The following is a 16848-nucleotide window of genomic DNA, read 5'->3' as shown; positions in this document are numbered from 1 at the left end:
AATTTGTTTAATGAATGCAAAATGGAGGTATGTTCACTAACGGTCTGGACATCCTCTGTCATTGTCGCAATACTAATGCAGTCAAAAAGCATTTGCTCCCAGATTATGGAATTAATAAACATTCTGTTTGTTTGTTGTTGTTATTAAAGTATCAATAAACCCCTGAAAAACTTCAAACCCAGTCTAAATAAAAGTGCATTTATAAAAAAAAAAAAAAAAAAAAAAAAAAAAGCTTAAGGAAAGCCTTCAAAGTGTCTCCAACTTCAGGCCAGCACCACAGTTTAATTAAACAAGGAATTACGGGATTATATAGAGACTCTCATTACAGGCCACTTGAGGAGTCTTCTGGTGGCTGTCTTTTTGTCTCCCAGAGCTCACACTGCACAGTTCTCAACGGATTACATGTGGCCGTAGGACATGAGGCCGCATTAATTAAATCAATTCCTCTGCCTTTTCTCTTTACAAAGATTCCTTTTCCCCCAAGTACCACCTCCTCTGATAGGCTGGGGTAAAAATATACTCACATACAAACAACACTGTACATGTAGCAAATATCCCATTGTTGACTTTGAGGGAAGATTGTGACAAAGCAGTTTGGCTTTAAGTCTCCATGACAATACTCGAGGCCAGAGCAGAAGTCCACAGATCACCTTCCAAAGGCACCTTCCGAACCTTAGGGGTGGTTGAAGCTTTCATTTTAGAGCCAGCATGGAATTTATTTATGCTTTCCTACATGCTGTTGGATTTCAGACAGGGGGAAAGTAAATCCGCCAACATCCAGCCTTGCTTTGCATCACCAACCCACATAGTTATCTGGACAGATTCAGCTCCAGTCAGAGATTGCTCCTCTTAACGTTTTTGATCGCCAGTCTCGACTGCCCCCCTAAAAATTGCCCACCCACCCAAATACTACCCGGGTTTTTTTTTTCTCCACCAGCTGCTGAATAAATAAAACCTGAAGAGATAAACCTAAGCAATGCATTCGAGAGGCCAGGCGAATGAGAGAGAGGTGCATGCATGACTGATGAGTATGCATCCTGCCACATCTCATTCTGCCCTGGTCACAACAATTACAACGTCATTTAGCTGCCACATCACAGCACATGAGCTACTGGGTCTGCGGCACACGATGGAAAGCGAATAAGTTTGACAGCGTGCTCCTGCTGAAGGTCAGCGTCTCTCCCTTTCTGTCCCTTGCTATAATGAAGACAGGATTATGGTAATGAAACAGATGCTGGCGCAGATACGCAGCCCGAACCTGAACCTCATCTTTGTCTCGGAAAAGAGATCCTGCAATTGGCATGCTAGGTCTCTACACGCAAATGGGCCCGTGGCAAGTTAGCAGATATGATGAATGTGCTACAGCATAAATGGAACAGAGTAAAACATATGCTGCCTAGAAGCTCGTCTTTGGAATACGGTAAATGGAACAAGATATATCTGTTTTAAAATTCCATCAGGAGAACTTCTCGAGCTGTTCTTCTGTCTCTGTGATAACGAGGAATGTCCTGATTATAATAAAAAGACATTTCATTCTATTTGAAAGTTCAAGGGATGCTGATAAAATGTTCTTGTTTATCATGAAATGAGAGCTTAATTAAGAATTATTGAGATGGCAATAAGCCTTAAAGAACCTCCAGGGTTCACTATTTTGTTAAATGCTCTAATGTTGGTGTGAACCTGGTTGGAAACCTAGTGAGTGATTAAGAAAAGAATATTTAAATGTGATTTTTACTTTTTTATCAACTGGAACAAAAAAGAAACTTCAGATTAGACTCCCAGAGGACACAATATGCAATCTTGTCTCCTGAATTGTTCAGGTTGACCGCTCACTGCTTGCAGGAAGTAACAGCATAATGAATCATATAACCAGCCAAAAAAAATGATTATTGATTTATACCTTCAAAATCATCTGAATGAAAAAAAAAAAAAAGAAAACAGCAATCTTGTCAAAGACTTTTCACTACATAATGTGTGTTATTGAAGATCATCAGCCCTAGGCTGTCGGGCCGGTTAAAAATTGTCCGGTCCAGGATGGTGATTAACTGCTACGGGTGAAGTGTGACTGGGGCCAAAGAGGAGTCATGACCACCCAACACAAGCTCCTCTCTTCTATCTTTCCCATCAACCGCCAGCATAGCCAGTGAAGCAGCAGATGGGATATTCATCATCACAGCCACACTTTCCTCCTCTCAGCCCTCTTTTCATTCTCGCTCTCCTTCGGCCGTTCCTGCCGGCAACTAAAGGGGCCTGAGGAAATGTGGCACTCCACAGCTGCACATTCTTGAAAGGGCATTGCACTTAGTACGGTGGCAAACATTTACACATTTGTCTTCATCAACCCTGGCAGTCTAAACAACATTATAGCTTCTGTCACACATTAGCCAGGGCACATTATTGCTCTCCTCATTTCCAGCGAGCGACGATTAGCAAATTAGAGCAATACGTTTGGCCTCTGTTAGCCATGGAAAGTAATGAGCCGTTGCATGGAGCCTCTTTCAATATACTCTACTGCACTACATGGACTATTATTTACAATCCAAAGTGATTCTTCAGAAGACCACCCCTGTTTTTAAAAGAGCTAATTCTCTGCAACCATTTGTTAAGGAAAAAACAGATGGTGTATGTATATATATATATATATTTATATATATATTTTTTTTTTGCAAATTCCCCGCAAATAAATCTGTTCCAATCACGCCCAGTCTGCCTCACAATAAATATAAATTACCACTATCTATGTCATGTTAAAGAAAATACACCAAAACTGCCAAAAAAGGTGCTCTCATCAAGCACTGTAATCCAACTCCAACCTCTCTCCAATTCCTCTCTTGTTTTCACAGTTGTTCCAGTGTCCTCTTTATAGGTCAGTTGGAGAGTAAGGAAGTGGGAAGAAATACTGTATAAACAGACTATTATAATCTCCTATCTCTGATGTGCATCTGCTACAGAACAGTCCATGTGGCTAGAGGGCTGGATTTAAGCCGACCTGTCGATTCTAACGTCTGCGCAAAGAACTGAAATGCAGAAGCAGAAGGAGACGGAGGTGCAGACTGACTGAGGGATTAAAAAATACACACACACACACACACACACACACAATAGTTACAGTCTGGCTGAAACCATGATGTTGATTGATGCAGAAATGAGGTTTGAAAAAACTAATTTATGAATGAGGTTTAAAAACAATTATGCAAATAGCTATATATACTGAAAAAGGGCATACAGTATACAGTGAGAAATTGTTTGGACACAGAGTTTCTTTCATTAAATATGTTTTACTTTGATTTCTCTAACTGCACAATCTGTAATAATTTAGTTTTATAGTTTAGTTTAAAATATATATCAAAAACGTATATATCAGACGTCCAGAGTATAACTAACTTTTTAAAACAGGTTGGCAACATGCAATGCCGGTGTGTTTAGGGCTGAGACTCCTTCTACCCGATGTCCATTCCTTTCATTCCATGGGATAAAAGCACATCCTCAAAAAAAGAAGAAGCTGCATAAGAAAACAGAAAAAAAAGGAAGAAAAGGGGGGAAGCCTCTATAATCTCCAGCTCCCACAACAAACAATTAGCTCTCTTTTCTTTCTGTCGCTGTGCACAAAAAAGTTTGGAGGGAAAAAGGGAAAATGTGAAGGAGAGGTGATGGGTGATGCTCTTTTATAGGTCTTGTCATGTGCTTGAAGGCTCAGTGGTCTTTTTGTCCATTGCCTGTGTGTGTGAGCGTGCTCACCTTAAACAACAGAGAGCCTCAGGGGCCTCCCTGGCCTTTCAGGCCCAATAGAGGCAGCACCTTAGGGGACCATTTAAGCCTGAAAAGAGGGCTGAAAACCCTGCACAGCTCTGTGGGGCATCAATAAATGCTGACATATTGACTTTCTGTGCCCAAGCGCCACTGGAAAGTGCTGCCTGCATATTAATCCATTAAGGGGTTGGGGAGAGGGCCGGCACCATGGTGAGAGGGGGGGGTGGCCAAGGATGGCTTGTGTCTCTTAGGTTTTGAATGTCCTGGAATGTGGCAGCCGCATGTTTGGTCTACAGAAAGGTTAAGAAATGAGTCGTAATCTAGATCACTTTGAGTAGAGTCATCTGAGTCTGGCTTGAGTTGTAGTAACACACGAGAGACAGATTTTTGCTTCGGTTGCATGGCCTCTTGACATTTCATCACCACGTTTTAAGTGAACATAAAAATGTCTGAGCGACTTGTCCAGTCCCTGCTCTGAAATTTAAATCTGTGTGCTAAGAATCAAATTTCTTAATATTGCTTCGGGCCACATGAAGTGACGGAAGAGTTTCCTTTTGCTTGCTACATGAAAAGTGGACTCCATTTGCTGGGAAATGCTGAGGCAGTCAGTAGAAAAGGGGGAAAGATGTAATTCAGTTTCTACCTGCCAGCATTGTTCAGACTGCAGGTGAAAAGCAGGTGTCCATTTACATCCAGTCTCATTCGCTCTTTTTTAATACTGAATTCATTTCCCGGGATATGGATCTCGGTAATTGAGGTCAAAAGCAATCAAAATGGTGGAACTTAATCAAATTTCTAAAAGGAGGAAGAGATTCAGAAGAAAATCAGAGCTCTAAACTCGCACGCCTTAATTGAATTCCACTTTAATATATTGCACAGAAAAGAGCTTACTTGCACAAGGGCTTGCAAAATGTTTCCAAAATAACAACTGCACCGGCAGAAAGGTTTTTAGTGTACAGATATTATAATGGATCATATATATATATTATATACATTTATTTAAATATGTGTCAGATGTTTTTGCAGATAGGAAAATCGATGCAAATCTGTTCACTTCAAACACTCTGCAGACACAATGCATCTAAAACTGTCTATCTAAAAATCTATAGCATTCTACACTACAGTGATGGAAATTCCAGGGAGATTCCTGAACCTGAAGCTTTATGGATAAAATTTGAAACTGATAATAACTATTAAAAATACATTTGTTGTGAAGGCATTATGTCTCCGAAAGTCTTTATCTCCATATTGCTATAAGCGTAGAGTCTCTCTCAGAGATAAACAGAAAAGTGCTGACTGTCAGCTCTCCAGCGATTTAGCTTTAAGATTTAAAAATGAATGTAAATATATAGATGCAGGCACCAAGTGGACAGTCTGCGGCTTAAATCTACAACTTTTTTCTTTTTTTATGTATAATCTTTTTTTTTTAATAAACAATATCATTATTTCTTCTCTTTGGGAAGAAAGAATACTATTTGAGCTCAATGATTAGAGCTCTTAGACATTATAAAGTGCTTTGTAATGTGGCCTGATACAAAAGCATGAAACTCAGACGAGGTACACAATCTTTCAGAAATCTAGAGATCAGCATTTGAATATAATTTAGTCAATATAATTAATGCTGCATAATAAATACCCATATTATCTAAGCACTCTGATATCCAGTATAAACACTCACTGCTCAGTAATAAAGGGTGTTTCAGAGTGGTTGTTTTAAATGGTGACACAAATGAGGGAGAAAATCGGTGTAAAAATAGCCTGAGCCCATTTTGAAGCTGCATGGGGAGCCGGGAGTTGGACCTCTATCACTCTTGCACTGCCCAACTCTTTCACGTTTTAAGATTGTGGGGAAAAAAAATCTGAGCACATTTCTGATTTGTAACACTCTAGGAACGTGTTTATTGTCTTTGTGCGAGTGCACAACTTATAAATAAGGCTAATGAAGAATCTTGGGGTGAAGCTGCTAAAGAGCATAAAATGGGAAATTTTATGGTTTTAAGTAGCGTGGGCTGAAGCTGATTTTTAAGCTATTGGACTATGGTGTTCGCTGCTAATCATAGGACCGATGCGGGACAAATGCCTCTCCACTTAATTAGTGCTAGACATTACATGGGCCATGCTTCTACTGTCATCTCAATCAGGCTGAAATTTTAGCATTTGCAAACTGGAGGCATGCATATTTAAACAACTTTTTATATGAATTATAATAAAAATAACATTAGGACAGAGCTGCACAAATTGGAGACACTTTCAGTTTGTTAGTCGCCATTTTTTTCAGCATTTTGTTTTGCTCTATTTTAATTTGAACTGTAATAATGGGATGATTTGTTTGGTGACATTTTAATGAATTGTAAAAAGAAATAAATTAATACTCATTTCTTAAAAACAAACATTCCATTTTGCATTTGCTAAATGATTATTTTGGTTGTGAAGCATGGTGTACAATATCACTAACATTTTCCACAAAAACCAGAAACGCATCCCTCATTCAGCCTGGCTCTGCTGTATTAAACATCAACATCAACAAGTTTCCACAGCTGTAGAGACTCGTGCACCCAGATAAACTAAATGCTTCTTAAATCATTACCTCTTTGTCTAATCAACTGATCCATTTTTTTTACAACATCTTAAACAATTGTGATTATTTCACAGCTTGAATTTAGTGAGGTGTGGATGCAAATAACTGAGAGAAAGAAAGGTTTATTTACTGTCAGCTTCTAAAACCAACACAGAGCAACAGAATACCAAGCACTGTGGATTTCACTGACCAACAAATAGATAAAATTATAATAAATAAATGTAATTAACCGCTTAACTGTACATGCAAAATCTTTGGGGTTTATCTGCACTGATTTATTAATAGATTTATGTAATTAATAAATGTAATAAAACATTGTTGCTTGGACACATTGTGATGACCAGATGCTGACACATGCAAACAAAACAATGGACATAACTAATCATCTTTGGTCAATTCAAATATTTTATAAAAACATCACAACTGTGAATTTGAGAATGCTCAATGTTGTTTGTTTGTTTGTTTGTTTGTTTGTTTGTTTTAAAAGGCATTGTTGTGCTATTACTCTTGTGTCGTTCACACAATTCCATTTTCCATAAATCTGGCCCCTGTGTAAGAGTCCTGACTCTTAAGAGCTATGACTTCCTTGCATTTCCATCTTTGTTTTGTAAAATTTGTTCAAATCTAATGTCCAAAAAGTAGCACACAGTGTGAACGGATTGCTGTCCCGTACACTCTAACCTGGAGAACACAACTCTTGTGAAAGTGTGGGCTTAAGGTCACAGATCACACCCGTTCTCCTCTAGCAGCAGCGCATTACACACACAAGGAAGCTTTTGTTTTTTTGAAAGAAAGTTTTTTTGTTTTGTTTTTTTGTTTTGTTATAATTGCTCAGACCTGAACTCAGTCTAATTTCTCATTTTCTTATCTAAATATAATCTACCCCTAAAAATACAAAATTGAAGCTTTATTTCGGCTAATATCATTTTCCATGTAGCAAAGGCAACTTCATCTTAAATTATACCATCTAATAGTTTCACGAGAGAAGCGGCCTTGACAAGAAGCATACAAACATTTTGAAAGCTTTAAACCTTTCTGCAACAGTCATAGAAATGCAAATCCTATAACTTCCATTAAGACAACATCCAACACTACAAAAAGCCAATTCCAAGTCACTCACTTGGAAAACAGTCTGTTTTAGGGTCTTTTTAAGAAAGGGTTGACCCTTTTCTTTCTACACTTGAGATTACCATACTTCTCCCAGGCCTGTGACACCTGCTGCCCACTGTGGGCGTGCGGAACACAGACTTTTACTTCGAGCCGTCTAAAGAGTGCGGCTCTGCGTATTGACCGAGGGCAAGAGTGCCTGGCTTGAAGCCCTCCTACCGCAGATGTACATTAATGCAGGAAATATACCGATCCCTGCAGCCGAAAGAAAAGCCTCTCCTTTTAACATGCTGTTGTCTGACTGGATCATGTCAGTTTGATAGAGCCCATTCAAACTTATTCATGCACCCGCCTTTGAGGAACAATGGCAGCCAGTTTATAAACTGTCTCCCTGCTTGCCTAAAAGCTTTAGGGCCTTTTGTTTCGCTCCTCTTAATAAACTTTTGGAGGAGTTCATCAACCTGCCTGAATGGTGAATGTGGAAAAGCCAAAAGACACCAAACAAGAGAGTTTCCTCTTTTCTCTCTCTCTCTCTCTCATGTAGAGTGACTGTATTTAAAGTGGGCTGTGGAAGTCAGTGAAACAACAGAGTGATCTTTGCTCAAACAAATGGCTGGAACATTGAAATAACAAAAGTGGTTTTAGGTAAGAATAGACAAGTGTTGACTTTTTCAATTTCTTTAAGCTGAAAAAAAAACTTTTTTGTGAAATACTCCAACAACAACTTTTGCTCTCATTTGTTATCATAAGCTATTTAAATCTAAACTATTGTTCAGGCTACGGATTAAATTATAAATAAAAAACTGTTCAGTGAGTAAAACATTTCTAGACAGACTGCCATCTCACAGAACCCAGTGAAATTCACAGGAAGGAGTCGATGTAAATCGATTTCATTGAAAATACATTCAGTAGATGACTTTTTTTATTTACACGTTTAAATGTCGTTGTTTTGTTTTTGTTTGTTTGTTTGATTTTGTTTTGTTTTGTTTTTTTAAGCATTTCTGACACCTTGTGCGCTTTAATGTGATACAGCTTCCTGCTTCAGTTCCCCTTATACACAGCTTTGTAAACAAAGACGATCCATTCTAAATGTATAAAATGTACTTTTCACTGAGAGACACGCTTTGGTTTTATAGCTGCCCTGAAGCTGCTCTTCGCCTGGTCAGTCTTGTGGAAGAAGTGCCTTTTGTTAGCTGATCAGCGTCACAGCGGCTCTCCACACAAGACTCTGGGCATTTTGTCGGCGAAAATGAAAGCGGGATTAACGACTGGCTACTGAACACTCCATGGCAAAGGAGCGGGCCTCGACCCACCCCCGTCCCGCACCCTCATCCCATTAAAAAAAACCCTTTCCACTTGGTAACTCCTCTTTTTGGTATATTTGTATTCCCAAAGAGACCATTAATGCTGTTAGAAAGCGAAACGAACAATAAGATATCGCAAAAAAATCAACAAGTTTTCCGAGTGCTTTGCTGCAAAGCTGGCTTCTGTCCTGTCTCTTGGCTTAATAAAGGCTATTGGCTAATTAACAAATTACCACCTACTCTTTTTAAGAAGTCTTAATTGTCTGTGTGATGTTAAAACGACCGAATAATTAGCTGACCTAAGTCAATAAATCTGGTCAATCCGGTACATTTTAATGGTACAATACGGATTATTTAAAATGGTTGTTTTGCAGCTTCTTTACAACATTCTATATCAAATGTTCTAGATCCTGGAGCTCAGTAGAGGTGCCTGAAACAGATAGACTATTTAAGCTTTTCTTTGGCTCGGGTCAGCAAGAGTTCTCTGGGATGCCAGTTTTATGGTTCCGCATCCAGCACTGAAGGTGACTGGGCGATCAAAACCACTTTTGTGCCACTGGATAGGAAGCCCGAAGGCCAGCACTTTTATTGCGGTCAGCAGGAGTTTCCCTTGTCGTTTGTTCATTTCGGTCTTCTGATCTGAGACGTGGTGCACAGCGCGGTGCCAGTCTGCATGAAGGGTTTCCGACTCTGGACCATCAGCTTTCGAAATACACTCATATCAATTACTGCTTAAAAGTTTACTTAAATGATCATCGAAATGTTTTATGAGTGCGGGGTGTGTTGGTTAATTTAAAGTTAATGAGTGGTCAATATTTTGTTCTAAATAGTATTTGCGACGCGAATTTACCCATGCCGAATGACTATTAAAAATTATAAAATAAAGAAAAAAACAAAACTTTTTTGAATTTAGAATCCAATCTCACACAGCTATATGAATGAGCTGCAGGTTTGAGCACTGGCACTCTGTAATGTGATGAACTCTCATTGTCGTGGTGTCACCACAAGTGTTTCTGATAAGCAAAAGCGCCCGAGGATCAAAAGACTTTAAGCCTCTCGATTTTCCCCGATCCACCTCCAACCTTCTCCCCAACCCTAACGTCTATTTCCTTCCCTCTCTCGTGCCTTTGAATATAAACGCATAGGGGTTTTTTGCCGTAAAATACAGGATCTGCCCCCAGGTGAAACAGCCAGCAGACCTGATTAAAATAGGTGAGGAAATTTATATAATATTGTTTTATGCAACGATGAGAGAGTATCCCAAGTGATTTAGAAAGTACAAAATGTATAAAATATCAGAATAAAATGTATGTGCTCCAAATCGCTGAAAAGATACAAAGAAGCCGTTAATAAATTATTGATAAATATTTTAACTACAAGGCTACATAAAAAAAATGTGATTTCTAAGATGGACATTTATTAATGCTCATCAAGTAGGTCTGTTAACCAAGCACAAATCATTTGCACCATTTCGTTAGATGAGAAAGCATCTAGAGAGTTTGTAACCCTGTGCCAAGCACTACTGTGTCTGAATTTATATATATACAATTCTTCAACCTAAACTACGAAGATGTTCCAGTTCACAATGACGGCCACTTTTGCTGGTTTGACTAATTTGATTCGTTCCACGAATTACGTCACTTGGTTTTTATGGATTTAAGGAGTCAGTTTTATTCTGGTTGAGCCCTATTTCCCTGCAAAGAGCACGACTAAAATTAAACAGCATGTAATTCACTTATTCTGCACACGGTTCCGGTTCCGGTCAATCAGTTCTAAATAGTGTCCTTTTTTACCATGATTTTTTTTAATCATGACCATTTACCTCTCATTATTGTTGTTGTTGTTATTATTATTATTATTATTGTTGTTGTTGTTGTTGTTGTTATTATTATTATTATTCACTGCGACATTGACTAGGATAAACCATTTATTGAAGATGGATTTATTATTATTAATACTACTACTACTACTAATAATAATAATAATAATAATAATAATAATAATAATAATAATAATAATAATAATATTAATAATTGATGCTTGTTGTTCGGTTTATAAACCCACTTTAGACTGGACTATATACTTTCCAAACCCCAGAATTCCAGTGAAATGTGATGGGAGGCAGCGCGGTGAGGTTAATCCCAGTTTAATACACTGATGCTCAGCACAGGAGCGCGGCTCTGATGATTGTGTTATCTCTGCCCAACATTTGGGTCTCCCTCAATTTGAGCCCAGCCCAGTAGCTGCGAGAAGGTGCAGATGGAGTGACTCTTTATGCCTGAGGAAAAAAGGTTATTAATAGCGAAATAACTTCCCCATACTTTCAGTAAACCTCTCTGTCACCATTTAATATAGATTTGTTTGAAATGCTCTCCTCTCATTGAAATTGATTTAGGAAACCGGTTGGTGGTCATTTGTTTTTGTTTGTTTTTGTTTGTTTTGTTTTGTTTTTGCACACACAGGACTGATGGAGATTTGGGTCGGTGAGTGTCTTAATCGTGCGCTCCAGCTTGTTATTAATAACAACACAAATGCAAGTTCGCATTTTACTACGATTTTAATAGAAACAGTTGCAGCCTCGGGCCTGTGTATGATTCCGAACCTCGTTTACATTTTTAAGTGATTTCTATTCTATCACACATGGTAGTTTACGTCACTGAACAGAGACACAGGATTTGGGTCAGTTAGCCTTTATTTATCTTTCCCAACGCTCTTTGTGTAAAGATGGGATTTTTACTCATCAGAAATTCATCGCCTGGCAACCAAACAAATAATTATTCATATTTATTATCAGAATATAATCAACATAATTCTTGTTTTTTATTATTATTTCAACATAAATCTTGGTTCTTAATACTGAAAGCAAATATCATGCGGTCCACCTATAGCTACTGGAATAACTAAAGTAGGCGTCGCAACTTTAATGCAAATGAACTGAACTGGGTTACAACGAGCAATGAACTGGGTTACAACGAGCAAGAGATCTAATGTGCTCTGATTAAAGGACTAAATAAATAAAAGTTAACACTGATTGCCAGTGCAGGCGTAGACTTGTTTGTTCATATGTTTTAAGGATTTGTTCGGTATGTCTGTCACTTTCCGCTCCTTCCAGCATCCGCTAAAGCAATTGGAAAGTACAATAAAACAAAATAAATCAAATATCTATATGAAACCCTAACAACTGCACGAGAAGCTCAAATCTCATGAATTTGTGCCCAAGGCTAGCCAGCGAGAAGCGTTTAGAGATGAAAGTGGAGAGAAATAAAAGGCTCAATTTAAGCTGCTTTAAACCCCTTCATCGTAGCGTTTGTGCTTGAGTGCTGGGGAGAGAAGGAGCTAAATACACTGCGCACTGTGCCTGAGAGCCATTACACCCCTGCCCAGTATCTGCACATTCACAACACACTTTCCATTACCAGCTCTAATAAGTCTTGACGTTATTAAATGCCAGCAGGATGATCGAGTGAAACAAGACCAGAGATGATTTTTTTACGTTGGGAGTAAAGCAGTGTGTGTTGAGGCTTTGCGTTCACGCGCCACCGTGACAACTAAAAACATGACAAAATAAACTGGAGACAAATTGTTCAAAGGCTGCGGTGTTTATATCCCAACTTGATAAGTGTATATAGACTACAAACTAGCACAATTTTATAATTAAACATGATAGATAGATAGATAGATAGATAGATAGATAGATAGATAGATAGATAGATAGATAGATAGATAGATGTGGTGTGGTGATGAAGTAGGTATATTTTTATGTAATCTATGATTATACCACCATCAGTAAATTCATAAAATTGTTGTTGAACATTCTTGTCTCCAGTGCATATAGTATATGTCAATTCTTGAGTATGGGCTCATATGAGTCTGAATTTAGAAAAAAAGATTCTGCGCATAGCAAAGTTCTAGCATGACGAGCCACCAAAGGTTACCATAGTTACAGCGGGTGGTACTCGGTTCTCACTTAGTCTACTACACTTTATTACGAAGGAACTGGGTTTAGGACGCAGCCTTAACTCTGGAATAAACCTGGAACTCCAGCGACAAGTTTGGAAAACGCCGCCTTAGTCACCTACATGAAGGGCTGTGAGAAAACACCCTCAACATCTCAGGAAAAATACACAAAAATACAGCCCCGCTAAAAATAAAATAAACAATAAATAAATAAATAAATAAAAATAAAACACAGTAACGTCCTTCAAAGAAATCCTGCGCATTTTCATGTGAGAATCAAATATTTTGCGCTTTTCCAAATCATTCTTTTCCAGCAGCAGATTCTATAAAATTACAAAACTATCTATCAGTGGGGTGTATTGAATAATTCATCTTGCTTTAGTTCTTTTCTCGCTCTTTTGTTTAAAAGTTTTCTCTCCTCCTTTACGGCGTTTTGAATGTGAATGCACGGATCTAGTCCTCTTTTCCACGCCTCGCTTTTGGATCTTGCCTTTGTAACGCAGATTCTTTACTTTCAAGCCTTCAATAGAATGAAGGCTTTTTTGGAGTGAAGTTCATCTTCAAGTTTCATGAATGACTGTCAGTGTGAAGAAAACCATTTTCTGCTATCGTTTGAACACAGCTCAAAAAAAGGAAAAAAAAAAACATTGCAAAGCGCGCAAACGTTTTCTTACAACGACTTTAAAACTCATAAAGCAAAGCAAGCATCCAGGCCTACACACCGTCAAATGTGATGCAAAAATAATCACGCAAGCACGCATTAACACACATCATACACGCGTAGGTCGCGGCCTAAAAATGCGTTAAGGTGAGAATTGAGAGTGACACATGATGGCGTGCACCAGCGCGCAAAGTGGTGAATCTACTGAGGGTAATTGAATTTGATTGCCACATCGGTCATCTGTCAGGCTCCAGTTTTCTAGAGAGCATTTACGCAGCGCCGGAGGAGTCTGTTGTACAAACGCGGCAAGCTCTAAATACCTCCCGTCAGGGCCAATATAAATAATTAAGTAGGCCAGATCAAATGGCGCAATGACAGCTCAACAGCAGGACAAATCTGCAGTGTCGGTCAGACACTGGGCATTAACGCCAATAAGCATGCATTAACCTCATGCACTGTAGAATTCAGGTCCACTGAGTTAAGACCCAGAGAGATAAACTAAAACAAAATCCTGCAAATTACCCGCGGTGACCATAGATGTCTGTTCCGAGAAAAGGGAAAAAGATCCGTTTTTTCTTTACCTTTTTCACCGAGTATTCCATCAATGCTGTGTTTTGTTTTCTTCTCCCCACTGTCATCTTTTTTATCACATTCGTCTTCATCTTCCTTCCTGCCAAATCTGGCGCGAAGCACTCGGCTAATTGAGCTCACTTTTAAAAAGAAAAATGTACACATTCAGATAATAATAATAATAATAATAATAATAATAATAATAATAACAATAATAATAATAATAATAATAATAATAATAATAATAATAATAATAATGATGTATCTTATATTAAATAAAATATATTTTCGCTGTGGAGGTCAGAGGTGTGTGAGTATGGTCATCGTATAAAAAGGGTCGCTTACCAGGTGAGGCCTCACCTGAAGGAACTGTGCTTCTATCACACACTCCGTCCTTCAACAGTTTGTCGCGTATTTCCCAGCTGAACATTCCCGGATTCTCGCGTTTGTACTCCTCGATTCTCTTCTCCACGTCCGGCGTTGCCACCTGCTTTTAGGATTAAATAGGAATGACCAGAATATATTAAAAAAAAAAAGAAGTGGAGAGAAGAGGGACACAAGAGAAAGAAATTAATTTCAGTTGTCCACAGCAACATGTAAAACATCCTGCTGAGATAATAATAATAATAATAATAATAATAATAATAATAATAATAATAAATTATTATTATTATTATTATTATTATTATTATTATTATTATTATTATTATTATTAGGTCCCAGTGCCCAGTACTGGGGACATAATAATAATGTTTTATTATAGTGCATAAATACAATGTAAGTATGTGTAAATATAGTGCAACATAATAATAATAATAATAATAATAATAATAATAATACTTTTTTAAAAATACATAAAATACAAGAAAAATAAAGTTTCGAACAATCTACTTACCCTGGGTTTACTCCCCCCTATAGCCCCAGGGCGGATGGATCCTGTCTCCTGATACCTGCACAGGATTTTGGACACGCAGCCGTGGGAGACCCGCAACTGGCGCGAGATCACGCAAGGCCGGATTCCGTGATGCGCCATTTCCACTATCTTATGTCGGATATGGTTAGGCAAAGGCCTGCCGTTAATAAAAACCCCGCCAAGCTGATTCACACGCCCTTGACCCAAAGGAGTGGACACTAGGAGAAATGGTTTAAAAAAAAAGATTTAGAATGGATCGAAAATATTGTTTATAAAAAAGGCAACATAACTTTTGTTATGAAATCTTTGTAATGATAACAAAAACACGTTTTCGGATTTCGTAAAAATGCACAGCTCTAATATTATTTTTCATTAAAGACATCTAAAATATTTTTACTTTTTAGGCCGTGCATTTTACAAAATTATGAATAAAAGACAGAGTAAATGCATTCTATTTTCATTTATTGCAACACGTTCTTCAAACCCAAAAAAGTATTATTATTATTATTATTATTATTATTATTAATAATAATAATAATAATAATAATAAACAATTATTATTATTATTGTTTGAGAAATAAAGCCTAGTAAGCGTAGTATGACTAAAAATGGAAAATTACGATAATCCAAAATATAAAACCATTTTTTGGCCGAACCGAATTATCCAAACAATTCGACAGAACACTGGGCTGCAACACATTTCTTTTCTTTCTTTTTTTAATTACATTAACCAATATGTTATCAACAATTAAATAATGCCTAATTTTTTCATATATGAGAGGCTCCATGGGCTTTAGAACAACCTGTAAAATTTCTAGGGTCCGCTTTATTCGCACTTCTGCTTTACAAATGTTTATGTGCAATTTTGCTTCCACCTGCACCACTGAACTCTTCACTCAATCCTGTCGGACATGCCGGATCACTGACAAGTTTTATTTGAACCACTCGGTCACGTACCATTTGATGGGCACGTGGCAATAAATAAATAAATTAATTCAAATGGGGCAATTTTAATTCTCAAATGTACGAAAGAAAGAAAGAAAGAAAGAAAGAAAGAAAGAAAAGTAAGAATAGGTTAACTAAAGCCGAGAAATAAAATCGGCTCAATGATCATTATTTTCTCAAAAGAAAAAGTTTGAACCTTAAAGACATGTTTGTAGCTGACCCACCTTCTAATGGGAAGCCGGTGCGGGGATAGTTTTGTCCTGGTGCTGGCCTCATCATCCGAGGTACTGATCCCGGTAAAGACGACATTCTGTTTATTTTTTGGAGGCGCAGAACAGGCCGAAATTAAAAACTAGTGTCCACACTCGATGATCAATGCGGTTTTGCAACAGAGGAACAGGAAATCCGAATCAAAAACAAAACAAAACAAAAAATTCTTATCCAACCAAAGCGCTGGATATTAAAACTCCTAAACTGATATAAGAATGAACGTGTCTCCTATTTTGTGGAGAGGGGCACGAGCAAAAATCACAACTGCCAACAAAATGTCGAGCGCGCGAATGAGGAAGGAGGGGAACCAGCTCCTTTAACTCTCTTTAAGTGGACAAAGGTTACTTAATTTCTTCGCAGTGTTTTCTGCAAAGGTCCGGCAGGTTTTGATGGTAAAATGTGCGCCGAGCTCGAGTAGTAGTTTAAGTGGACAACTTTTTGGCGCATGGTGCAGGAGGGAGGCTCGCGCGCGCCAATAGGCTCTCTCAGCTTTCTTTTATTTTAGGGGCGCAGCAGAGCTTTAATGGACCAATCAGAGAGCGGAGAAACACCCGCTCACGCGCTCACACTTTTCATTCACTCCACACCACCGCTCCTGAATAGAAAACAAACAAAACACAACACTGCTCAGCTTCCTTTTCATAACAGCACCAGCGGGACAAGACAAACAAAATGTTTTAGTCAAGACTGCAAACAGGCCTGATCTCAGCTCACACATCATTTTCAGCTCAGTGTTGTGACTCACAGCCTGGTTTCCAGCAGGATTACACTAAATGCTTCTTTCAGTGGTGAA

At 38.2% G+C, this 16848-nt stretch overlaps 1 protein-coding gene across 3 annotated transcripts in view; it reads right to left on the bottom strand.

Annotated features, from left to right (window-relative positions):
• Positions 1 to 16432, bottom strand: part of pax7b (paired box 7b) — a 43041-nt gene extending 26609 nt beyond the window's left edge. For 2 of the 3 annotated variants that reach the window (XM_058409273.1, XM_058409271.1), the window contains exons 1-4: positions 16010 to 16432; positions 14823 to 15058; positions 14273 to 14417; positions 13939 to 14067 (exon numbers count right to left, since the gene is read on the bottom strand). In XM_058409273.1, the coding sequence (XP_058265256.1) occupies positions 13939 to 14067; positions 14273 to 14417; positions 14823 to 15058; positions 16010 to 16094 (595 nt within the window). In that variant the 5' untranslated portion in view covers positions 16095 to 16432. The remainder of the gene's footprint in view (positions 1 to 13938; positions 14068 to 14272; positions 14418 to 14822; positions 15059 to 16009) is intronic. The other variant, XM_058409272.1, reaches the window with a different exon arrangement.
• Positions 16433 to 16848: the final 416 nt, after the last annotated feature.

The sequence above is a fragment of the Hemibagrus wyckioides genome, linkage group LG15, assembly GCF_019097595.1.
Source record: "Hemibagrus wyckioides isolate EC202008001 linkage group LG15, SWU_Hwy_1.0, whole genome shotgun sequence".
In the NCBI taxonomy this organism is placed as follows: Eukaryota; Metazoa; Chordata; class Actinopteri; order Siluriformes; family Bagridae; genus Hemibagrus; species Hemibagrus wyckioides.
Note: the sequence above shows the minus strand (reverse complement) of the source record. Positions and strands in the feature narration are given on the sequence as shown.